The 24,549-nt window shown below is 51.1% G+C and overlaps 2 protein-coding genes across 5 annotated transcripts; one reads left to right on the top strand and one right to left on the bottom strand.

The window, feature by feature from the left end:
* Positions 1 to 70: 70 nt before the first annotated feature.
* Positions 71 to 17,599, bottom strand: LOC128310988 (zinc finger protein 324A-like). Of its 3 annotated transcripts, none has more exons than XM_053211269.1 (4): positions 16,550 to 17,599; positions 14,946 to 15,054; positions 14,495 to 14,611; positions 71 to 395 (listed from the first exon to the last, which is right to left on the bottom strand). In XM_053211269.1, the coding sequence occupies exons 1-4, from the start codon at positions 16,580 to 16,582 to the stop codon at positions 373 to 375; spliced, it is 282 nt and encodes a 93-aa protein (XP_053067244.1). In that variant the 5' UTR covers positions 16,583 to 17,599; the 3' UTR covers positions 71 to 372. The 3 variants fall into 3 exon arrangements, with proteins under 3 accessions (XP_053067244.1, XP_053067246.1, XP_053067245.1); XM_053211271.1 differs by lacking the exon at positions 71 to 395 and adding an exon at positions 3,003 to 4,878 and having other exon boundaries at positions 16,550 to 17,594; XM_053211270.1 differs by lacking the exon at positions 71 to 395 and adding an exon at positions 8,170 to 13,967 and having other exon boundaries at positions 16,550 to 17,596.
* On the top strand, positions 882 to 7,970 carry SLC27A5 (solute carrier family 27 member 5). 2 transcript variants are annotated; one of them, XM_027037543.2, is made up of 10 exons: positions 890 to 1,633; positions 1,927 to 2,136; positions 2,500 to 2,658; positions 4,512 to 4,636; positions 5,450 to 5,644; positions 5,724 to 5,814; positions 6,556 to 6,754; positions 6,993 to 7,090; positions 7,288 to 7,418; positions 7,501 to 7,970. In XM_027037543.2, the coding sequence occupies exons 1-10, from the start codon at positions 955 to 957 to the stop codon at positions 7,675 to 7,677; spliced, it is 2,064 nt and encodes a 687-aa protein (XP_026893344.1). In that variant the 5' UTR covers positions 890 to 954; the 3' UTR covers positions 7,678 to 7,970. The 2 variants fall into 2 exon arrangements, 1 of the variants encoding a protein (XP_026893344.1); XR_008293849.1 differs by lacking the exon at positions 7,501 to 7,970 and having other exon boundaries at positions 882 to 1,633; positions 6,556 to 7,000; positions 7,288 to 7,419.
* Positions 17,600 to 24,549: the final 6,950 nt, after the last annotated feature.

The raw sequence follows: 24,549 nt of genomic DNA, 5'->3' as shown, positions 1-24,549 counted from the left end.
CCCAGCTGCTGCTGTCCAAGATGCAGAATTGAGGCCCTTCCCCCTAGATCTCACCACCCCCCCACCTCCGGAATCTCAATGTCCTTCGGATTTGAGTCTTCCCCTCCCCCATTCTGATGGGCACGATGGTTGAGCACCTTACTTTTGAGGGGGTCCAGGGAGTCTTTGGGGTTAGGCTACCATGTGGGGATCTGAGCCCCACGATACCTGCCTCAGCCAGTAACTTCTGAAGTGCCAGGCAGGAGGTAGGAGCAGCAGCCAGGACCGTTGGGCTGCCCACTGGGCAGCTGAAGATACTGATACCCAGTAGTGAAGCAGTGTCACAAGACCCCGCATCAGTTCAGCTGCCAGCCAAGAAAGCGGTCACTCCTCTTACTCCAGAGCATTGGCGGCACCTGTCAAGGATTTGAAGCAGGTGGAGAGGGGATTGAGCTGGAGGGTGGTGCTCAGCCCTGACCTGTAGGCTCCTGGGTCAATGGCAACGCCTTTCTGAGCTCCCCCTCTGTGACTGCCTCCCAAAGGTGAAGGGTTAAGGCTTTTCTGTCCAACCATTCATAAACTGCCCTGCCCATGTTCCCCGGGGGGAGGGGGAGTTCAGCCTCCTGAACCCCGAAGACAGTCCCCATCCATGCCAGGGGGGTGAAGCACAGTGTCATAGGGCCCAGCCCATGGGTGGGGATGGGGACATCAGAACTGGGTTTGCATTCAGGCACTGGATGCAAGTGCATCCAAGTATTTACTCGGTGCCTGCCATGTACCTGGTAGGAGGTAGGCACAGTGAAACAAACAGGTCCAAAATGGCTGGGGGTAGAGTCCGGAGGGCGGGAGCATCGCAGTCAACAGCTCCTGGGCTACCGCTAGGGGGTGGGGCTGAAGGGTCAGAGATCAAAGCCAGGCAGCCCCTGGCAGAAGTTACCATTCTGTGGAAGCTTCTCTGAGAAGGGAGCAGGTGCGATGGGCGTCTGGCTGCGACTGGCCTTTTTACTGTTGCTGCTGCTGGGCCTGGGACAGTCCGCATGGCCTGCTGCGGTGGCCCTGGCACTGCGCTGGCTCCTGGGGGACTCTATCTTCTGTGTGCTGCTCGGCCTGGCCATGCTGGCGCGGCCCTGGCTCTACCCCTGGATGCCCCACTGGCTGAGTCTGGTGGCCGCGGCACTCATGCTGGCTGTGTTACCCGCACGGCCACCCCCAGGACTGCGCTGGCTGCCTGCAGACTTGGCCTACATCTTCGGGATCCTCCACCTGGGGCTAAACATCAAGGCGCGCATGAGCCGCCGGCCGCCCAACACCTTTGTGGATACCTTTGAGCGGCGAGCACAAGCACAGCCGGACCGGGCGCCCTTGGTGTGGAAGGGTCCGGGGGGCCGCTCGGTCACCTTCAGGGAGCTGGACGAGAGAGCATGCCAGGCAGTGTGGGCCCTGAAGGCCGAGCTGGGCAGCCTCACAGGCTTGCTTGCTGGGGAGCCTGCCGCCCTCCTAGTGCTGCCCTCCCAGACCATTCTGGCCCTAGGTTTGTGGCTGGGGCTGGCCAAGTTGGGCTGCCCCGTCGCCTGGATTAATCCGCATGCCCGGGGGGCACCCCTGCTACACTCCGTACTGAGCGCTGGGGCTCGGTTGCTGGTGGTGGACCCAGGTGAGGACCTCAGAGGCTAGTAGAGGACAGAGGGGGGTGGAGCAGGGGACAGACTTGAAGAACTGCTGTTCAGTGGTCCTGGTGGGGGCTGACTTTTTCTTCACCACGTCTGTTTTGATCCTTTTTGCCAACAAATACTAATTATGGGGCTCTTTACATAAGAATGCAAAAGTTCTTCTCTAGGGGCTGCTTTCTGTATTGCTTGCAGTAGACTCTTCTCCCCTATCTTTGGGTCTCGGGTCTCCCCTCTGGATGTCAGATATGGGCCTTTCCCCAATTTCTTTTCCCTGCAGACCTCCAGGAGAATCTGGAAGAGGTCCTTCCCAAGCTACAGGCAGAGAACATCCGATGCTTCTACCTCAGCCACTCCTCCCCAAGCCCAGGAGTGGGGGCTCTGGGGGCTGCTCTTGACGTTGCACCCACCGACCCTGTGCCCGCTGACCTACGTGCTCGGATCACACCAAAAAGCCCTGCCCTGTTTATCTACACCTCAGGGACCACTGGTGAGGGTGCCCAGCAACTCTAGCCCTGACCTCTGAACCCTTATGCTGCTCTGACCCCAAGTTGATATGTGCCTCAAACTTGACCTCTGAAACCCATCCTGCCCTTTGATTGTGACACCTGGCCTGAACTCTGATCCCCAGTGTGAATTGAATGGTCAGCACCAGAATCCTGCTTCTGCCCAGTAAACAGCCACTAAATTTGGAATTTTTCTTCCCTGAGCCCACCCTCAAATCCCCATACTTGACCACCTTCTAAGAGCCTCAAGCCTCTCACTGCAGACCTGACCACAGAGACCCACTCCTGTATGCTGGCCCCTCTTGTACTGTCCTTTCACCACCCACCCTTCCCACTCCATTCGCCAGGACTCCCAAAGCCGGCCATTGTCACACAGGAACGGCTGCTACAGATGTGCAAGATGCTGTCCCTGGGTGGGGTCACAGCTGATGACGTGGTCTACACAGTCTTGCCTCTGTACCATGTGATGGGGCTTATCCTTGGAATTCTTGGCTGCCTGGAGCTTGGTAAGACCTTTTCTGAAGACCCCTCCAATCCATGGGACCTCCAGACTCAATATCAGAGTGGGCTTTCAGGGTGACAAGTCCCCACAGGTTACCCAGCACCAAGGTTCTCACCTTTGACAAGGGACACACAATAGCAGGCCCCAGGGCTACTTGGACAGAAACTTGGTCACTTAGACAGTCCCTAATGGCTTTGCTGTGGTCCGAAGGTAATGAGGTGGTGTGAATGCTGGGATAGTCAGTGAAGGGTAGGTATTCACCAAGAATTCCACTGGGCTATCAGCCTGGACACCTGATTAGCAATTCAGACTGGGACCTCTCTAATATTTTCTTTTCAATTTTTTATAAAAATTTTGAAACACATACAAATTTTTAGATATTTCTACATGATCCTCATGTACCCAACCACCCAGCTTTGGCCACCATCAGCATTTTGCTTTCAAACATACACAGTAAGCAAAAGTAGAGAAAATAGTTTGATGATATCCCACATATCCTCATCCACCCTTGACAACTGTTAACATGTTACTAGTTTTATTTCATATATAATTCCCCTCTTCATTTCTGGATTATTTTAGAACAAATTTTAGCCACTGTATCTTTTTGTTTGTAAGTATATCAGTATGTATCTCTAACATATAATGACAAAAACTGTCACCATAGAGGTGGCTGGGTGGCTTAGTTGGTTAAGCATCTGACTTTGGCTCAGGTCATGATCTCATGGTTCATGGGTTCAAGCCCCGTATTGGACTCAGTGCTGACAGCTCAGAGCCTGGAGTCTGCCTCAGATTCTGTGTCTTCCTCTCTCTCTGCCCCTCCCCTGCTCGCACTCTATCTCTTACTGTCTCTCAAAAATAATATAAAGCTTAAAAAAAAAAACAAACCTGTCACCATAGTGATATCACACCTGACAAAATTAACAGTAACTTTAATATCATCTGATGCACAGGTCATGTTCAAATCTTCCCAATTGTCTAATTGTCTTTTTACAGTTAAAGTCCCCTCACAGTACTTGTTTGTTCTTTGCTCCTCTTTACCCTGCAGATTTTAAAGTTTTATTTATTTATTTATTTATTTATTTATTTATTTATTTATAGAGACAACAGGAGTGGGCAGGGGCAGAGAGAGGGAGAGAGAATCCCAAGCAGGCTCCACACAGCCAGCACAGAGCCCGACGTGGGGCTTGAACTCACAAAATGCGGGATCATGACCTGATTCAAAATGAAGAGTTGGACTCTTAACCAACTGAGCCACCTAGGTGCCCCTCCCCTGGAAATTCCCTCTAGAGATATTAGATTCAGTTCAATTATTAGATTCAGTTCAATTATTGTTGGCAAGAACCTTGGTGGGGTGCATTGTACTTCCTAATACATCACATTGAGGGCAGCCCATAACTATTATCCTACCTTAGGGAGGCTAAGATAAATAGGGGAGATTGATTGATTGATAGTTGGCACAATGTTACACTAGTTTCAGGTGTACAACCTTATGATTTATATACTGGGGAGCTTTACTTGGAAAACTCCCTATCAACGTTCCCCCTGGTTTTACCAGTTCTTGAAGACCTTTATGACATTCATAAAACATTTCTAATAATCATTAATGGTTAATATCCATAGCCCTTACTTAGCAGTGCTCACTTTGTACCAAGCATTGAGCTTGGTACACATTCTGAAGATAGGATTCGAACCCATGCCCATCTATGCTCGTCTCATGCAGGTAGTCCTGACTCCACCAGGGACACACAGATCGGCTCCAAAACCTGTGCTTCAGAGGGTCACAGTCATATGATCAGAGCAGCTTATCACAGTGGCATGGAAGCATGACCTGAAACCCTTTCTTCTCTCCCCTCTCAGGAGCAACCTGTGTCCTGGCGCCCAAGTTCTCTGCTTCCTGCTTCTGGGATGACTGTCGGCAGCATGGTGTGACTGTGATCCTGTATGTAGGCGAGGTCCTACGGTACCTGTGTAACACTCCACAGGTGAGGTGCTAAGATTAGGGCTCCATGGTGAACACCTAGGGTATGAAATCCCAGATGTCATACCAGGTAAAGGTTTCAGGTAGATTCACATACAGGAGTCAAGCAAGGTCCCTTAGGTAAAACTCCCCAGGTAACAGCCACAGATGATGAATCTCACACAAAGTTTCCAATCATGGCTCCTTTGATGATCAGCAGTGCTACCTTGGGCAGGTGACTTCACCTCTCTCAGCAGCCTCAGTGTCCTCATTTGGAAAATGGGGAAAATAATTCAAAGGGAATATTTGTGAGAATAAAACATATATAAAGAGCCTAGAACAGGGGGTGGCTCAGGGTAAACTCACCAGATGTGAACTTATACAGCAATGAGGTATGGATCCCAGGTAAAATGCTCCACATAAGGCCCCCAGGTATCACCTTCCCCAAGGTGAAGTTTCAAGTCACTCCCAATTTACCTCTAAGAAAGGCCCCTGAGTAACCCCTCCAGATAACTTCCCCCAGGTAAAAGTTCCAGGTACTACCCCTATATAAAAATCCCAGATATTTCCTCTAGGTAAGGACCTGGATTAGCCCTGCAGTCACCCCTAGGTATCTCTCCAGGTAAGGCTTCTAGGTAACTTCCCCCCAGGTAACCTCTTCAGGTAACCCTCCAAGTACAGACTCCAAGTAAGAACCCTTGGTAGATGCCCTAGGTATAGACCCTCCAATCACCTCCCAGGTAAAGACGGAAAGATGGAAAGATAGCCTTTGTAGGTAAGGGTTCCTGGGCACACTTGAGGTCACTTCCTCTTCATTCTTCTTGGGATGTTCCTGCAGCGACCAGAGGACCGGACACACACAATCCGCTTGGCAATGGGCAATGGACTCCGAGCAGATGTGTGGGAGTCCTTTCAGCAGCGCTTTGGCCCCATTCGGATCTTGGAAACCTATGGCTCCACGGAAGGCAACATTGGCTTCGTCAACTATCCAGGGCGCTGTGGGGCCCTGGGCAAGATGAGCTGCTTGCTTCGAGTGGGTTGGGTGGGACAGTGGCCCTGATTGAAGCTGAGCTCACAGGACCTCTGCTGACCCTTCTCCATCCCCCACTCAGATGCTGTCCCCCTTTGAGCTTGTACAATTTGACACGGAGGCTGAGGAGCCTGTCAGAGACAGTCAGGGATTCTGCATCCCTGTGGGGCTAGGTACGAGGGTCAGGAAGCCTTCCCTGGGTGTGGGAAGGACGGGGATCATCTGCTTCTTGGCTGGAACAAGTTGCCCAAAGCCTTGAGTTCAGTGCTCTGTGGTGGTGTCTACTGCCTCACCCAGAACCTGTCCTTGGCCTGTCTGACTACTGCCTGGGACCCTCTACCTCTCAGTTCTGCCCAGCTACCATGCCTCAATCTCTTTTTCTGCTGGGTCTCTGGGTGTCTATTTGAGTTGTTCTCTTGAGCTCTCAGTGGAAGTCATGTCTTCCCAGGCATCAATCTCTTGTCAATATCTTCTCCTAGGGTCTTCTCTCTTGGGGGTCTTACACAGTCCTGGCTATCTCTCTTTCTTCCCAGCACCATTTGTCTCTGTCCTTCCTCTACCCCTTGTTATCCTTTTTCTTTTTTAAGATCTTATATTTCATCTCATCTTATCTCATTTCATGTAATCTCATTTCATGTATCCAACATGGGGCTGGAACTAATCACCAAGATCAAGAATCACATGTTCTACTGACTGAGCCAGCCAGGTGCCCTGCTTGTTATCCTTTGTCTAGGCATCCCAATGCCTCCTTCTGTCTCTCCCTCCCTCTGTAACTCCAGGTCTCTTTCTGTCTCTTCTCTGGCAGGATCTCGATGATGGAGTCCATCATGGTTGGAAACCTCCTGGCTGGGGGCTAGTGGGCTCCTGAGGTTCTTTACCATTGTTAATGCCCTAATTCCTGCTTCTACCCCCAGGGGAGGCGGGGCTCCTGTTAACCCAGATAGTGGGCCACCACCCTTTCCTGGGCTACCGCGGGGCACGAGAGCTGTCGGAACGGAAGTTGGTGCGGAATGTGCGGCGCAGGGGCGACGTTTACTTCAACACCGGAGACGTGCTGGCCATGGACCGAGAAGGCTTCCTTTACTTTCGGGACCGCCTGGGGGACACCTTCCGGTAGGGTCCCCAGGGAACTGGGAGGGCGGATGGCCCGGGTTCCCCGATTCTTTGAGGGAGCCAGGCCGAAGAGGCGGGATTTCCGGATTCCAGAGGGGGATGGCTTCCCGATCCTGAAGGGGCCAGAGTTGGGCAGAGCCGGCAATCAGATCTCGTTGGAGGAGGGGCTTGGTGGGCAAGAGGCGGGACATCCTGTTTGCCAGGGTTGTGGTCACAAGCATTGGCTTCAACCCCACAGATGGAAAGGTGAGAACGTATCTACGCGGGAGGTGGAGAGCGTTTTATCCCTTGTGGACTTCCTGCAGGAGGTGAACGTCTACGGCGTCTCTGTACCAGGTGTGGAGGATTCGACTCATTAAACCTCCAAGAGCTTTATCCAGATTTTATCTGGATTTTGTCTGTGGGTGTTATCCAGATTTTAAAGGTGGGGGAGCTGCAGGGGCACAGCCAGTGAGAAGAGATGGGCCAAGGAAAAGGGTCAGCCATGAGCACTGTGAGGTGGGTGAGTGGAGAATGACTGTTGTGCTTCTCAGGTTGTGAGGGCAAGGTGGGGATGGCTGCTGTGCGGCTGGCCCCAGGCCAGACCTTCGATGGTCAGAGGATGTACCAACATGTCCGCACTTGGCTCCCTGCCTATGCTGCACCCCATTTCATCCGTATCCAGGTGAGCTCAGGGTGGTGGAAGTGGGGGGGGGGGGGTCTTGGCCAGGGATTCACAATAGGGATTATGCTTACTGTCCCTGCAGGATGCCCTGGAGATCACAAGCACGTTCAAACTGGTGAAGTCCCGGTTGGTGCGTGAGGGCTTCAATGTAGGCGTCATTGCTGACCCCTTGTTCGTGTTGGACAACCAGGCTAAGACCTTCCAGCCCCTGACACCGGAAACGTACCAGGCCGTGTGCAATGGAACCTGGAGACTCTGACCATCTGGCCTGTCCACATCTGAAGTGGCAGTGCCCAATGCAGACTACCACTCATATTGGCAGGATCCTCTCCACCACAAATCTGCTGAGGGTTATCAAGAATCGCAGCCTGGCCATAACCCCAGTTGAAGAGAGTAAGATAACTGTGGGCCCAGTAGTGGAGTGAGAATAAACTTGGATGTGTACACATATGTCTGCGTGTGTAGGGCTAAGGGCAGGCAGCCCTAAGATGGGCCATTTTGGCATAAAGATGATTTTATGATAAAAGCAATAAAAACCCGGCAGATTCAGGAGTTCTTTATCTCTCCCACAACTGTCTAAAAGGATTTGATAGAGGATCTGCTCTAAGAGAGCTATCACCACAGATAACTACATTATGACAGGGAGGAACCAAGGAAGGCCTTTTTAATCGAATTCTTGTGTCCTGTTTCTGAAGGCCCACCCCCCAAATATTTACTTTTTCATCTTCCTTTTAAAAAATTTTTTGAGAGAGAGAGAGAGAGCAGGGGAGAGGGGCAGGAGAATCTCAAGCAGGCTCCACTCTCAGTGCAGAGCCCAATGCAGCACTTGATCAAGAACCCCGGAATTGTGACCTGAGCCAAAATCAAGAGTCAGACGCTCAACCGACTAAGCCACCCAGGCGTCCCTTTCATTTTCCTTTAAATTGCATTTCTTCCTATTGCAGTCATGGACCCCTACCCCTTTCTCTGTTTAGTAGGATATATGCCTCCTTTTGCCTGTCTTTGGAATTTTATGGCTGTGTGCACACTGTATATATACCAAATTAGATTTTCTCCTGTTAACATATCTCTTGTCAATTTGATTCTTAGACAAGCCAGAGAGACCTTGAAGGGCAGAGGAAATTCTTCCTCCCCAACAGTGGATGGAGATACAAGCGAGGAATTCAGGGCCTACTGTCCTCCAGAGACCTTACTTCAGGGTTCCCCCTGCTTCCCTACCAAGGATCTTGACAAGCCTCAAGGAATGGCCCTGTCTGGGCAAGGCCAGAAGTGTGATAGGATTCAGCAGCCTTGAAGCCATTCCAGGGTTGAGAGATGAGGCTAGCCTCAGGCAAAACAGATAAGTATATGGTCTGTAGGATGTAAGATGTGCTATCATGGCAGTATGACAAGGACATCAGGCTAAGCCAAGAAATGTGGGCAAATAACTGGAAAAAGAGCATCCATGGAAGAATGCACCTGCAAAAAGGATGTGGAACAGGTCCAGAGCCCTCTGGTAAACAAAATCCAGTGTCTTAGGGGCCAGAAGAGCTCTCTGGGCACTGTAGGCAGGTACACGCTTTTGCTAGTTTCAGAAAAGAGTAGTGCATGCTGTGTTGGGGGCTTTAAATGTTACTTGATCATTATGGGAACTATGAACTGTAGGCCAAGGGAAAGATGTTGTCATGAGTGGCAAAGCCTAGGGGAAGTGTAGTCCTCACTGTCTGAAGAACTGGAAGGGCTTCTTTGGAATTAGGATAAATGCAGATAGGAATTTGAGGGCACTGAACCTCTGGTTAGTACATTCCACCCATGTCAGGGGCTTTAGGTGCTGCCCAGTGATGTTAAGACCTGTAGACCTGGAAAAGGGGAATAGCACATATTAATCCTCAGTGAAGTGGTCTGTGCCCTCTCCATGGCAGGAATCACACCTGACCATTATGGGTGTTGTAGGCTGGGGCACATGTGCGTGTCAAGACTGAGATGACATAGGCCATGAGAGGTCAGATACTGCAAGTGACACCTGGGTCATTGTGGGAGCTGTTAGGTATAGTCTAGTGGTCATGAAGAACTCTATGATGTATATAGTCCAAGTGGGCTCAGGGCTTGAGCTGCTGTCTTCAAGTCCTCTGGAGTTCTGCAGCATAAGCCTGAAGGGACCACCCTCCACTTCCCCCAGTGCCAACTTTGTATGTGGCTTTCACTAAATCAGTGAAAGCTCACCCATGCCCATCTGATTCTAGCTTCAGAATGCCATTTCCTGACACCTCTTACTCCATCCTCCTATTTGTAGGTTTATGTTCTGAAGACTCTCCTCCCTGTGGATTCATTGGGTTTCTGAACCAAGTAAGATGTGTTTGTTCTATCCATCTTGCACCAGAAAGCCAGGGAAGCCACAGCCAGCTCTAGGTTAAGAGCAGAGGGGTCAGCCTGGCAGCATAGGGCCCAACATGAACACATTAGTTTGGAAGAGGGCAATGTGAGGGCCAAGACATGGGGGAAGGCAGGTGATCATAGTTGTTTCCATAGGATCCAGATGGGAGCCACTGACCAGACCTGGGCATTGGGAGGCGTGGATTTGAGGAGGGTGGAGTAAATGAGTGATAGCAGGAGCCAACCACACAGGTGGGAAGGAGACTAGTGGGGAGATGGGCAGGGAACAGGCTGAGCTCAAGGGATCAGGAGGGATTAGGTTGGAAACAGCTCCAGGAACTTCAGTTCAAGATGCAGAAAAGCTTGGGGCTACCTACATTGCTCAGGTGGTTGAGTGTTTGACTTCGGCTCAGGTCATGAACTCATGATTTGTGACTTAAAGCCCTGCATCGGGTTCAATGCTGTCAGCACAGAGCCAGCTTCCAATCCTGTCTCCCTCTCTTCAAAAGTAAACCTTTTTTTTTTTTTAATCTTAAAAAAAAAAAGATGCAGAAAAGATTGTATATGACTTGCTGAATACCCACTAGGTGTTTGACACATGCCTTTGCTCCTTTCCCCAGAAAGCTCTCTATCAGTTAGAGTGGGGGATGTGTCTGCATTTCACAGCTGTGCAGACTGAGTCTGTGACCTAATCAAGGCTCCCTCGTGGTGGTGAATCTGGGGGAAGGTGTGGAGGGGATAAGACCAGAGTGTGCACTAGAGAAGAGAGGATGAGTACAGCAGAGGTGGGCAGTTCCTCAGAAGCCTACAGGGTACCAGGAGGCTTCCTTCAGTGGACTTGCACTCCAAGGATCTCGGAGAGCCAGATGCTGCAAGACAGCTCTCCCTGCCACCGTATCTCCCCTCCTTGTAGGACTTGTGAGGCTCCAGAAGTGGAAGATGGGTCTGAAACTGTTGGCAGGTGGGGAGTGAGGGAAATGTCATGTCTGTGCTCACTCTGTGTGGCAGATGGCTGCCAGACCTTGCAGGTGATGGGACTACAGAACCACCATGCCTCAGATTCTCAAGCCTGGATCCATAGACTCCTCTCCTGGTAGAGCTGAGACTTGGGGTAGCCTCACGATGTCCACCTTGCCCAAGTCTCCTAGAACACTCCCCCTCACACACACCTCTGGTTGCCAAGAAGATACGTCCTAGCACCTCACTGGGAAATAGGCAAATTTCATCTCTACCCTTTGGACTCTCAAAAGGACATGAATTGAAGCCAAAGCTTCAAAGTTCTGTGATGATCATACTTAAATTGTGTTGTTAGGTGCACCTGGCTGGCTCGTGATCTTGGGGTGGTGACTTAAAGCCCCATGTTGGGTGTAGAGATCACCTAAATAAATAAACTTAAAAAAAAAAAAAAAAAGATGATATTGTTAAACCCTTCTGAACCATGACTAGAGGCTTGGAGGAGAGACTGAGGTTGTGGATTTCCACAGTGCTGTGCAGGGATTTACACAATGTACATCCACTCCAACTTATAATTTTTGGTCTTTTCTTTTTTGTTCCCAAGAAAAGAGACCACTAACATCCCTAGGGGTGAAGCCTGAGGTCAAGACAGGGCCTGCTCTGCTGAGGGCCACAGGGAGAAACCTGGGCCCCAGTCCACCACGTGTCCCAGCCACGTGGAGGTGTCCCATGATGGGAGGGCATCACACACACGTGGCCTTAGGTAACAGCAAATCCTCTTTCCAACTGAGGGAAGAGAACAGGTGGGCACCTGCCCACTGACCCTGCAGAAACACGTAGTCCCATCTGGTCTCCTCCAACCTGTTATCGTGGTCACCTGTCACCAGGGCAGTGGGGATATAAACACCCCTGTAATGGTGACTTTGGCAACAACAGGGCATGGCCAGGGCTGAGGCTTGGGTGAAACCTGAACGAACACATTGATGTTTGTCTCCCTCCTCCCACCCCAGGGACCTCCACCTCTACTTCCTCCACGTCCTGTGGGACTGCCATGTGCAGGAAGCCAGGCCTGGCATCGCCCAGCCTTCACACTGGCAGACTAGAGCACGAGTGCCAGAGCATGGGGGCAGAGAGATGAGCTGGGCCTGTGACCTGGATTTAAGTCCTGGGCTCTGCTCTGTGCAGCAGCACACTCCCACTCTCTGCCTCAGTTTCCTCAACTGAGAAGTGGGGATACCAGCCATAGTAGCCATCTCACAGGGCTGGCAGTTGGCACATGTTGGCCCTTATCGAGATCCTGCTTGTCACGGTGCTGCAAATACCCTCTGTAGCCTGACTCTCTCTCCCTCTCTCTTCCTTTCTTTTCCCCAGAGGTGGAAACTGAGGCTCAGAGCCCAAGGCCAACACCAGACCCCAACCTGACTTCCTATCCACTGGGCCTGCTCCCAGAAGCCTCTGATGAACTGAGGTCTTGAGAGAATATCCTGAGGGCCAGCCTGTTGGCCAGTATGTGCGCGGGCGTCAGAAATTTCTAGGACTGCCTCCCCAACATTCCAGCATTCCCCTCCTCACCTGAGTGCTCACAGTCATAACAGGCATGAAGCGGCACTCTGATTGCCCAGTCTCTGCCCACCAAAGTCCCAGCCTCGACGTCCATGCCCCTGATCTTTCTGTAGTCAGATCTCTTAGAGTTGGAGTGAGCTGGTGCTGAAATGGCAAATATCGTCACCATGTGCAGACGGCACCACAGGGCACGCACAGGGCTTCTCCAGAATGCACAGGGCACAAGGGCATTTTCCCACAGCCTGGGGGAGGCTGCAGCTGTGAGCTCAGGCGTCAGCAGGCTTCGAAACTGCCGGTGGGCCCGAGGTGGGAGTGGGCCCGGCTACTCTGCCCAGCGTGCCCTCTGACGGTGCTCCTGAAGAAGGCCTGGCCTGGGGGCACAGGCCCGCCCCACGCCGAGGTCGCCGCACGGGCTTCTCTCCCGTGTGGATCCTCTGGTGGTGGAACAGGGCCGGGCGCTCGCGGAAGGCACGGCCACAGTGTGCGCACACAAAGGGCTTCTCGCCCGTGTGGATGCGTCGGTGGCTGAGCAACACTGCGCCCTTGGCGAAAGCCTTGCCACAGTCCCCGCAGCGGAAGGGCCGCTCCCCAGTGTGCAGCAGCTGGTGCTGCGTGAGGTTAGAGCTGTGGCTGAAGGCGCGGCCACACTGTGTGCAGGCGAAGGGCTTCTCACCCGTGTGCACGCGCTGGTGCTTGAAGAGGGAGGAACCCTGGCTGAAGGCGGCACCACAAAGGGCACAGGTGTAAGGCTTCTCACCCGTGTGCGTGCGCTCGTGCTGGATCAGGTGCGAGTTGCGGCAGAAACGGCGGCCACACTGAGCACATGCGTAGGGCCGCCCGCCTGCGTGGATCTTGCGGTGCTGGCTGAGGTTGGAGCCGTGGCTGAAGGCCTTGCCGCACTCGCTGCAGCGGAAGGACTTCTCAGCGGTGTGTATGCGCTGGTGCCGCACCAGCGAGGAGCTATGCCTGAAGGCCTTGCCACAGGCCGGGCACGCATAGGGTGTCTCACCGCTGTGGATGCGCTGGTGCTGCGTCAGGTGTGATGTCTGGCTGAAGGCCTTGCCACACTGAGAGCATTCGTATGGCCGCTCTCCAGTGTGGGTGCGCAGGTGCTTGAGCAGGTCGGAGCTCTTCAGAAACACTTTGGTGCACGCCCTGCATTCGAAGGGCTTCTCCCCGGAGAGGAAGCTGGGGCCTGTGTGGAGGGCCTTGCCCAGCTGATCCCAGGTAGGGGGCTCTTGGCTAGTAGGGAGCCCATGAGGCTTCTCACAATCCACCCCTGCTTTTCCTCCCTACCTAGCACAATTAACTTCGAGGTCTGGGATGCATGGGAGGACTCTGCTACTGGCCTCCTATGAGTATGGCTTCTACCTATTAGATGCCCTCGGGTGCTGGCCTGGCGAGAGGGCTTCTATGATGGCCAAATCCCTGGGTTGGCCATACTGTGGAGTCCTAAGTGATGAGGTCAGCTACAGGTTAACAGTAGCCTCACCAGAGCTCTGGATTAGGAGAAGTCTATCCCCCAAAATACAGACACCCCTGTGGTCTTTTTCTCCTGAGAGAGGGAGGTGCCCTGCCAACCCACTGAGCTTTTCCCACGTCACAGGTACCTGTGAAGGTAGGTGCTGGAGGGGAGCCATTCTAGAATGTCACTGGCAATGCTGCTTCTTCAAGAAAAACCTGTCATATGCAGATGAAGGCATAGAAAAGATATATACTGAGTCATCCTGGCCAAGAGGAGGTGATCAGGGAAGGCCTAGTGGGCAAGCAAGGGGGATTCTAAGGATGAGGTATGCAAGCCAGGGAGAACAGCCATGGCCAGACAATTTTCCTGTATGTAGTTCACTTCCATCTCAGGGCACTCCTCAAGCCTGCTTTTGCTTGAGGCTACCTACTCCTATAGGCTTTACTCACAAACCCTATTTCCCCACTGCCTCTTCCCTAGCATGGTGAATTCTATGAGGGCAGGAGCAGGAGAGACCTGCTAGATAGAGGCTGTGCCCCAGTGCCTGGAATGGGGTACCCTGGGAGCTCCCCCTTGAATGGCAAGCCAAGGCCAGAGCCGCCAGGAGAGGCTGAGGGTAGGAAAACAGGAGGGAGTCAGGCCGGAAGCAGGAGATGAAAGTGTCCAGGAAAGCAGGGAAACGGGGGACAGAAGCCTGGCCATTGGTTAGCCCCAAGCTCACACCCTCTGAGCCCCCACTCACCAGGGCTGGGCTTTCTCTGAGCATTCCTGGCTGGTGTCACAACTGTCCCACTGAGAACCCAGGGCTCCTCGCCACGCTCAAGCTGCAGGACCACCCGGGGTCGTGAGGCAGAGAGTCCTGTGAGAAAACACAAGCAAGTGAGGGGCCAGGCCCAGCTCAGGACAACCTACTGCCCAAGAGATGGCAGGGGTGAGGGGCTTTGTGGGACATAGATGGTGTCATCTGCAGGGCAGGACTCACTGCAGGGCAAGACTCACAGGAAAAGTTCAATGGTCCCTGTGAGGAGAACCATGTTGGAAGCACCAGATGAAAGGGGCCGAGCCTAGACACAGGCACCACAGTGGCACAGGGACACTCAGCCAAATGGTGTGAAGCTGCTCACAGGCCAACAGGAGAGAAGGGGTTAGTGCTGGCAATGACTGAGCTTCCCACGGAAAACCCAGGGCCTTACCCAGCGAGGACACAAGCGCGAAGTTCTCTAACATCACGTGGGCTGCGTCCAGGAGCTCCCACTCCTCCTGGGAGAAGTACACGGCCACATCCTCAAAGGCCATCAGGCCCTACAAGAGTGGGCAGGGGAAGGCAGACACAATCTAAGCTCTGGCTCTGGAACCCAGGACCCGCCTCCCTGTCCCAATGGCTACCCCAACTAGTGTCCCTCAGATGCTTACCTTCCCCCCCGCCCCACCCCAGGGCTCTGCAACTCTGCAGACGAAACTTCCCTCCCCTCCCCTCCACCCTACCTGTCTAGGGCATACAGGTCTTCTCAGACTCCCTACTAGCCACTCTATACAAGGCAGCCAGAGCAAGCCCATGGCCTTCAGATGGCTGCCACTCCAAAGGCAGGCCCAGGTGTCCACTCATGCTCCAGTCTTTGCACAAGTTGACCCTCCCCAGACGTGCCACGCCCTTACCTGTTCTTGTAATTAGCAATTGTACAAGTCCTAACTGTGGACCCACAAGACATGCCCATCCCCGTAAGGATGCCCGCCTCTGCTGACCTGCCTGACATTCCAAGGCTGCTCCTTCAGCCTGAAGGACCGGCTAATCCCCTCCAGTCACTATAGGACTGGCCCCAAGAGTCTGGTCACCACACAGGAAGCCAGTTCCCCTCTCCCTCTATAGCCATGTGCTCCTCGCCCCCCATTTCCTTGGCCAAAACCCTCCCTTCAGCCACTTGCCAGACCTCCCCTGAGAGCCCCAGGGACCACCAGCCTCTTTGCATCTCCCTGGAGCACTACCCATCCCTGGCTGAATCTATGCTATTCCCTCCTCCTAAGTGTGATTCCCAGGCCCTGCCTTGGTTCCGAATACCAGGACTCTGTCCTTGGACACCTACAATGCCAGGTCCACATGATACCTCCACTCTGGGACATCACAGACTCCCTGATTTTACTCTGAAACCTGTTTTCCCTTCAAATTCCTGTTTCTGTCTACAGCAACTCCATTCTTCTGGGTGCTCAGGCTCAAACACTTGGGACTGTGCTCCACTCCGGGCACTCGCTCACACGCCGCACCTGAGACATCATCAGATCGTTCCAGAATCCAGCCACTTTCCCATCTCCACTGGCCCCGCGTGCAGCGGGTGCCGTCTTCGGCCACCTGGACTGTGGTGCTGCCTGCTCCCTGCACACAGCCACCCGCTCTGCGTCATTTCTCCGCCATCCAAACGGTGGGTTACTTTAAAGTCTCTAACTTAACGCATATCCAGGCTCTGTTAGAATCATCCCATGGCCCCCGATGCAACTCAAGCCTGCCATTTCTCTCCCGTGCTCACGTCAGGAAGCTCAGCTCCGGAACCACCTAGGCTCAGTCTCCCCTCCCAGCTTTTGCACGTGCGGGACCCTCTGCTTGGAACTTCCTTCTACACCTCACTCCCTTGGCTGCCAGAAGCGGGGATCTCACACGTGCACGCTCCACTGGCCTGAACGCCGGGGCCTAGGACGAACCGAGAGGGGAGACAAAACGTGCAGGTAAAGTCTCTCCCTGCGTCGAGGATCGGGTCCTTCGAGGAGGGATCCGGGCGGATGGGAGCCTTACGCTTCCTCTACTCACCTGGGCCCGGTCTGTCAGCGCCGCGGTCGCCATCAGAACCTGTACTTGGGGACTCGCAGAAAGAGACGGACAACACGGGCTCGCCGGCTCCTGGTCTCAGCCTCCCGGGCCGTCTAAGGCAGGGTCGCTCAGGGCGCCGCCTCCCCCGCCGTCCCGGGGTCGGACAGCACGTGACTCGGGGCGCCGCCCCACAGCCCCGCGGAGCGGCCCAGGCTCCTCACGGAGAAGCCTGGGCTCGGGGCGCGACCGTCGCCCGCAATCAGGGCGTGCGCGAGACGGTCCACCGCTCGGGTCTTCCTCCCAGCCCTCGCCTCGGGTCTCCAAACCTTCTAAGAAACCCGCCTGGGGGCTCGCGGCGCTCCAGTTCACCAATACCGGTGTGGCCCAACGCCCGGTAGCAAAGTGACAGTCCGGGACGCCGGAAGTCCAGCCCCCGAAAGTCCTCATAGGCCCAGTGCACGCTGCGGACGCACGCGCGGCGGCTTCTGGGAAGCGCAGTTCCCGTCCCGCGCGGGCGGAGCCCTGCTTGATATCCGCGGCAACGTCTAGGCATCCCCGCGCGGCGCGCTGGGAAATGGAGTCCCGCAGGCGCTCCCCAGCTTCCGTGGATCCCGGGGAGTGAAGTGTGCGATCGCCCGGCCGGGCGTCCTGCGCTCGGGGTCCTGGGCTCTAGACACTCGCCCACGCGGCGGACTAGACTTAACGCGGGACGGGCAGAAGCGGAAATTGCTGAGGTCCCAGGAGGCGACCCCGGCACCGGGCTTTAAAGACAAAGCGTGAAGGGGGGGAAAAAAAAAAAAAAGACAAAGCCTGATAGGGGTCCCTGGGTGGCTCAGTTGGTTGAGCAGCCGACTTCGGCTCAAGTCATGATACCGGGGTTTGTGAGTTTGGTCCGTCGTCCGGCTCCTTGCTGACAGCTCAGACCCTGGAGTCGGCTTCAGATTCTGAATCTCCCTCTCTCTCTGCCCTCCCGTGCTCGTTCTCTCCCTCTCAAAATATATAAACATATATATTCTCAAAATATATATATCCCTCTCAAAAATAAATAAACATTAAAAAATTTTTTTAAATGAATAAATAAATAAATAAACAAATAAATAAAAGGACATAGCCTGATGAGAGGGGCGAGTTAGGAGGGACGGTGCTTTGGCACAGAGCCTGGCTCTACCTCTGGAGGCCTGTGCCCTGGATTGACCTCTCCGTGTTTTGTAAAGGGGTTAACATCAGATTTGCAAGCCCCTAGGCTAAATTTTTCTGGAGTCTGGATTGTTTTCTGACACTTTGCTAAGCCATCTGTTTTCCCTGCTAAACTGGACCGCGCAAAATGTACTTTCCCAGACTTGCCTGTCTTTGGGTCGTCTAGGTGTGGCTGGCACATCAGGATATTGATGCCTTGGTCCTGTCTCCTGGGGACCAACCTGAGTTTCTGCCACACGTGAAAACAAAAGGAAGGGCAGTCTCAGTACACGCCCACGACTGCTGGAGAACGAGAGCTTTCCTCTTTGTTGCTCTAGTGTGAGGGTTTGTTTTAGGTTTTGTTGTCAGGGTCCTTCATCTTCGTACATGAAATGGTACAATGACGTTACCCATCGTAGAGCTGTTATAAGGAAATACGGAATTAATCTGTAGAGTTCGTTCATTCTTGCCGCCTTCCTTCCTCCCTTCCTCCCTTCCTCCGTCCTTATATATGCATCTATGTCAGCAACACCTGTCCTTAGAATTAACACTATTTGTAAATCGTCGTAATGCAAGAGAGCACGGTCATATAGATTTAAATAGGACACATCTAGCAATATTAATGAGCCACATTATACAAGTGAGGTCACACAGTTCATATCTGATTACTCCCACGAATAGAAAGGCAGCAGCCGATGTAAAGGTGCAGCTAAACCAAGGGCCGATTCTTAACCACCAAAACCTGTTTCTGTGCTTTCATTTCATACTTGTGTCTAAGTATTTAGGTGAGAATTGATGTAAATTCACATGAGATAAAGAAATGTGCTCTCCAGATAATCACAATGCAAGAGACCACAACAATTTTGGAATATTTGTGTGTAAATGTTGCTCACTTTGAAAGAATTTAAGAAAATGTAAGTATTAAATTCGTGATTTATCCAAAGCTTAGAGGCATTAACATTTCAAGCACTCTTTGAATGTTTGGAGACATTTAATTTCTTATTTAAAAAGTATCCCTATGGGGGCACCTGGCCGACTCAGTCACTAGAGCTTGCAACTTTGGATCTCAGGGTTGTGAATTTGAGCCCCATGTTGGGTGTAGAGGTTACTGACAAATAAAATCTTGAAAAAATAAGGTAAAATAATATAAAATCATCCCTGTAATGTGGAATTAGTTAGACTACAGGGATCTTGATGCCTAATATTGAGAGAAATGCTCATTGTTTGATAAATTCATAATTTAGTGAATTGGAAATGAATAGCAGCAACAAATCTTCCTCTGTACACAAAATAGCTCCAATACATATACCTGACTCCCATTCTACCCTGAACAAGATGGCACGGGAGATGGGGGGTTATGGGGGGTGTCGTCTGTGGCAGGTGCTTGGACCCTAACCACTTGGTTGGACATCTGTGAGCTCCTGTTCCCCTATCAGTAAAAGCAAAACAGATAGTAGTAAACACTCGCCTTGGGCTGAATTGTGTAGAGCACTGATTCTTTCCTTGGCTGGGTCGAGCCTACTGATGAGCTCATTGAAGGCACTCTTTGTTTCTATTACAGTGTTTTTTATCTCTAGCCCTAACTTTTGATCTTTTCTTAAGAGTTTCCATCTCTTTGCTCACAGTATCCGTCTATTCCTGTATTTTGTCAATTTTTTCATCTAGAGCCCTTAACATCTTAATCATTGCTATTTTACGCCCGTCTGATAATTCCAACATCTGTTCACATCTGAGTGTCATTCTGATGACTGCTTTGTGTGTCTTCGGGCTGCCTTTTTTCTTGCCTTTTGACCTGCCTTGTCATTTGTTGTTGAACACCAGACACATGTTTGTTAAGAGGAACTAAGGCGACAGGAGGTTTGTATGAGGATTTATGGTAATATGGATAGGAGGAGGGCTGTGTTTAATGTTTGCTGTAGCAGGGGGTGCTGGAGGCTTCAGATTCCTCTAGTGCCCTAGTTGTTGTCTCTTCTCTAGACTTTGTGCTCTGGTAAGTATTCTTCTTTGGAGAGAGTCTTGCATCTGTTTTAGTTATAGTGCACTGTTGTTACACTGGAACTCCACTGATGTGGTGTATGGGTGACGGGAGAGGAGCATACTAAATCTTCCAATGAATACTCGGTCTTTAGTGGGAGTGGGCCTCAGGAGTATATCTCCACTCCTATAGTTTTCTTCCCTTCTTTCTTTCTTCTTTTCTTTCTTTCTTTCTTTCTTCTTTTTCTTGACCCCAACTGCCTTCCCTGGCATTTCTCAATGTATTTCCTTGGAGCCCTGGCCCCTGTTGACTATGACCTCTCTCACTTAGGTGAAAGAAGAAGGCTAGTGGGACCTGGAATGGGAGCACTGTCTTTCCCAAATGGAATGGCTCCATAGTCTTTATTCCTGTAGTGTATGGAAGTATAACAAGGGTTATCTCTCTGTTCATATGACACCTCCTCTTCCTCTGCTCCATGCTAACAACTTAAAAACAGGAAATTCCAGTTCACTGAGTGCATATTGGACATACCCAATATAGAGTCCATGGGGTCACTGTCAAGTGGCCAGGAATTAGGTTCACTGCAGGCCTGGACAGCCCAGACTTGGGGCCCCTCAACAGGTGCGACTACAAAGTGATATGGTAATTCTCTTGCTCACTTATATGTTTGGGGGATTTGGTACAGCCTTAACCTCTGGTCACAGGGGAGCACCATGTTGGGTGGTAGGTCTTCGTGCTAGTTATACCTGGACCCTAACCCCTTGGAATGCACAAGTGGCTGTCATCCAATAGCATGTTAATAAGACATTTCAAAGATGCTTGACCAAGTCAGGACACACTAAGGGGAGACTGGTGTTGGAAGACCTGAGATAAAGAGATCAGGGAGTGAGGGGAAAGGGTGAGATATGAGCCTCAGAAGGTGGGCACAGCACGGGGCTGGAATCAGGAGAGAAAAGGAGAGTGGGAAGACAATCTGGAGTGTCCAGTGTATAAAAAGACACAACAAGCCCTAATCGGGTAACTTGCCCCCATCAAGACAGCACACATAGACACAATTGAACCAAAGTGTCTAAGTAATAGGATATGTATAACAGAATATGTATGGGCCACCTGGGTGGCTCAGCCCAGTAAGTGTCTGACTGTTAATTTTGGCTCAGGTCATGATCTCGCTATGGATGTGCAGATTTACAGGTTCATCAGCACCTTATACAAAAATCTGCTCCCCCAAGCCCAGACAGCTTGGGGCATTCACTCTTTTTGCTATTATATTTGCAAGGTTTAAAACATAATTATCTACTTTTCTTATTCCCGCCCCAGACTAGAAACACAATGAATTAATATTTATTTGATAGATCACACACATATTTTTTTTCTTTTTCTTTTGTTTTTTAAAGTAAACTCTGCACCCAATGTGGGACTCAAACTCAAGACCCCGAGATCAAGAGTTGCTAGCTCCACTGACTGTACTAGCCAGGTGCCCAGATCATACACATATTTTTTTCTCCCCCACCCTAATCACACACATATTTTATTCTTACTTTATTCAGTTGATGTTTCTGGGTTTTTTTGTTCCACACCACTCTAATTAGCATGGCTTAGTAATAAGTTTTAACACCTGATAAGGAATTTTCTCCTTACTTAAAAAAATATTTTTTAAATTTTTTGAAGTTTATTTATTTATTTGGAGAGCAATAAAAAGTGTGAATGGGGGAGGGGCAGAGAGAGAGAGGGAGACAGAGAATCCTAAGCAGGGTCTGTCCTGCCACCACAGAGCTTGTTGCGGGGTTCGATCCTATGAACTGTGAGATCATGACCTGAGCTGAAACCCAGAGTGGGTTAACCAACTGAGCCACCCAGGCGCCCCTAAAGTTTTTTCTAATTAAAATTTATTTATTTATTTTGAGAGAGAGACAGAGAGAGAGAGGGCCTGAGCGAGGGAGTGGCAGAGAGAGAATCCCCAGCACGCTCCACACTGTCAACACGGAGCTGATGTGTGGCTCGATCACATGAGCCATGGGATTATGACCCAAGCTGAAAACAAGAGTAGGATGCTCAACAGAATGAGCCACCCAGGTGCTCCTCTCCTTACCTTTTTTTAAAGTTTATTTTTTTTATTTTGAGAAAGACAGAGAGAGTGAGCAGGGAGGGGCAGAGAGAGAGGGTGGAGAGAATCCCAAGCACGCTCCGTGCTCAGAGGGAGGAGCCTGATTAGGGTTCAGTCTCATGAGCCATGAGATCATGACCTGAACCAAAATCAGAGTTGGACTCATAACCAACTGAGACACCCAGGTGCCCCATCCTTACTTTTATTTCAAAATATGCTTAGGTAGTTTTCTTAGTCTGTTTGGGCTGGTGTAACAGAATGCCACCAACTCAATGGCTTATAAACAACAGAAATTTATTTCTAACAGTTCTTGAGGCTGCAAGGTCCAAGATCAAGGCACTATCATATTCATTGTCTGGTGAGAGCCTGCTTCCTGGCTCACAGAGGGCCATCTTTCCACTGGCACAAGAGGAAAAGGAACTTTCTCGGGTCTCTTTTATGAGAGCACAATTTTACTCATGGGAGCTCTGCCCTCATAACCTAATCACCCCCCAAAGGCCCATCACCAAATACCGCCACATTGGGGATTAGCCTTCAATATGAATTTGGTGGAGACACAAACATTCAGACTAGAGTAGCACTGGTCACGTGTCAGAACTCTTCCCCAGTTCTTCCTTCCATCCCCCAACAAAAACCCCACTGCTTAAGTGAAAGGTAGTAGAGGCACCATGCTTTTGTTCTGTTCTTATAGGGTGGCTGCTGTGGCAGGGATCCCTGTACTGGGTGGTAGACGCCCTTGTAGTTGGGCCATGAATCCCAGGAACTACAGATCCTGGCCTAGGGAATAAATCATGCCTGGCACATAAGCATGTGAGCTTTCCAAATACAGTCAGAGGCTATAGTGATGACTTAGGTGGTGAAGTTTCTTAAAGACTACCAAGTCCACAGGGTCTTCTTGTCCCATCTTTCCCTTACTATTCACTCCACCCCCTTCCCTCTTTGGGCTCCACTTCCACCCCCTTCCCTCTTTGGGCCTCTGCTTTCAGGTTTAATGATTCAAGATGAGATTTTCTCTTTCAGTAAATGAGCCGTGGTGATAAACAGTATTGATAACTAGAGGCATCTCATGTTTGTCTCCCTCCTTCTTCTTTGGCTCTTTTCTCTAGACTGCTTGTCCCTGGGGAAGGGTTTCTGAGGAGATGTGGACATGGTTGCCGGCTGCCCTGGAGTGAGACCTCACTGAGTTTGGGTCTCCTGTGTTTCCTGACATGCCACCCATCCAAGGAAGGCCAGGCAGAGCCACATGGTTTGGAGTTGTGGCCAGGTCTCTGCTGTGAGAGGTTGGGTGACAGGAGGCCCACAGGGAGAAACTTCTGAGAATGGTGTGGTGCAGGGGAAAACCTTTGGAAAGGGTAGGGTGGGAAGTTCTTCTGGGAATGGTGAGGTGGGTGGGACTTCTGGGAAGGGTAGGCTAGGCAGAACATTCTGGGAAGGGCATAGGGTGGGGGGATCTTTGGGGAAGAATGTGGGGACTATTCATGGCTTGAGAGGCCAGATCTGAGGGGACAGCAGATGTGGTAGGAGAGGAGGTCTCCAGGGTGTGTTTAGTGCTGGGGAGTAGGAAAGGCAGACATGGTCCAGACAGCCCATTGCAGAGTCAGCACAGGATGGGTGGGGCCTTCACAGAATGGGAAGTGGGGTGGAGCACATACTCGTGGGCAGACACTTGTTCAGATACCCTTAGTATTTCTGAGACCATGGGAAAACACAAGTCTCCTGTAAAAGTGAACTGCCTCGTTGAGTACCCATGGCTCATTAGGAGACAGGTCCACCCATAGGCATCTGCCATTGTGGGAAGAGACTGTGGCCTGTGCAGACCCCAGAAAAGCCTTTGATTCTCCAAAAGATGGTGCTCACTTGAGGGGTGTTGGAGTTGGTGATGGGCACGGGTGGGTGAGACTTCCCAGGTGTGGTTTAGGTGGTAAAACAGGATTATGTGGATGAACATCTGTTAATTTAGAAGTTCTATATTTTAAAGTGACTGGAAGAGTGTTTATTTGTTTATTGTATGATGTGAGTTTGCTTTATAATTAATGTATGGATCTTTTGAAAGAAAAGTATGTCACAAACAAAGCTGCTGCTCCAAGGAGAAGGGGATGGGTCCACCGGTATAGGGCATAGTGTGTATCTAGCCCACTGCCCTCACACAGAAGACCTGGCCTTTCTTGGGCTGTGTCTCCTCATCTGTCAAGGGGATAGTTGTGCTTCTGGTATAGGGAAGGGTGGGGGGGTGTTGAGTATAGTGCTCAGAGCAGGCCTAGCATGTAGATAGTACTGGAGTGCCATCTGCCCTGGTGTAGCATCTGTCAGTCCTTCATTCCTTGTTTTTGCTGAATGCTATTCGCTATTCCACTGTATGTTTATCCCCCAATTTATTCATCCATTTCTCTGTTGATGGACATTTGGGTTGTTTCCACCTTTGGCTATTTTGAGTATGAACTTTTTTTTTGTTTTGTTTTTTTGGGGTTTTTTTTTTGGATGAACATTCTTTTAATACATTTAAATTTTTTTACTTTTATTTTTTGAGAGAAAGAGTGAATGTGAACACGGAGTTGGAGCAGAGGGAGAGAGAGAATCTTAAACAGGCTCCATGCCCAGTACAGAGCCCAATGTGGGGCTCAACCGACTAAGCCACCCAGGTGCTCCAAGTATGAATAATCTTGTACATGTACTCGTTTTGAGTACCTGTTTTCAATTCCTTGTTGTATATATCTGGAGTACTGACTAAAGCTTTAGCAGGACCCC

The sequence above is a fragment of the Acinonyx jubatus genome, chromosome E2, assembly GCF_027475565.1.
Source record: "Acinonyx jubatus isolate Ajub_Pintada_27869175 chromosome E2, VMU_Ajub_asm_v1.0, whole genome shotgun sequence".
NCBI lineage: Eukaryota > Metazoa > Chordata > Mammalia > Carnivora > Felidae > Acinonyx > Acinonyx jubatus.
Note: the sequence above shows the minus strand (reverse complement) of the source record. Positions and strands in the feature narration are given on the sequence as shown.

Excerpts from the sequence above, each read along its gene's own strand:
- LOC128310988 (XM_053211269.1), bottom strand. The coding sequence starts at position 16,582 with ATGGCGACCGCGGCGCTGACAGACCGGGCCCAG. Across the intron at positions 14,612-14,945 it reads CGCGCTTGTGTCCTCGCTGG|GACTCTCTGCCTCACGACCC; the intron begins GTAAGGCCCTGG and ends GTTTTCTCACAG. Across the intron at positions 396-14,494 it reads TCAGAGAAAGCCCAGCCCTG|GTGCCGCCAATGCTCTGGAG; the intron begins GTGAGTGGGGGC and ends AATCCTTGACAG.
- SLC27A5 (XM_027037543.2), top strand. The coding sequence starts at position 955 with ATGGGCGTCTGGCTGCGACTGGCCTTTTTACTGTTGCTGCTGCTGGGC. Across the intron at positions 2,659-4,511 it reads TCTTGGCTGCCTGGAGCTTG|GAGCAACCTGTGTCCTGGCG; the intron begins GTAAGACCTTTT and ends CTCCCCTCTCAG. Across the intron at positions 7,419-7,500 it reads CCCATTTCATCCGTATCCAG|GATGCCCTGGAGATCACAAG; the intron begins GTGAGCTCAGGG and ends CTGTCCCTGCAG.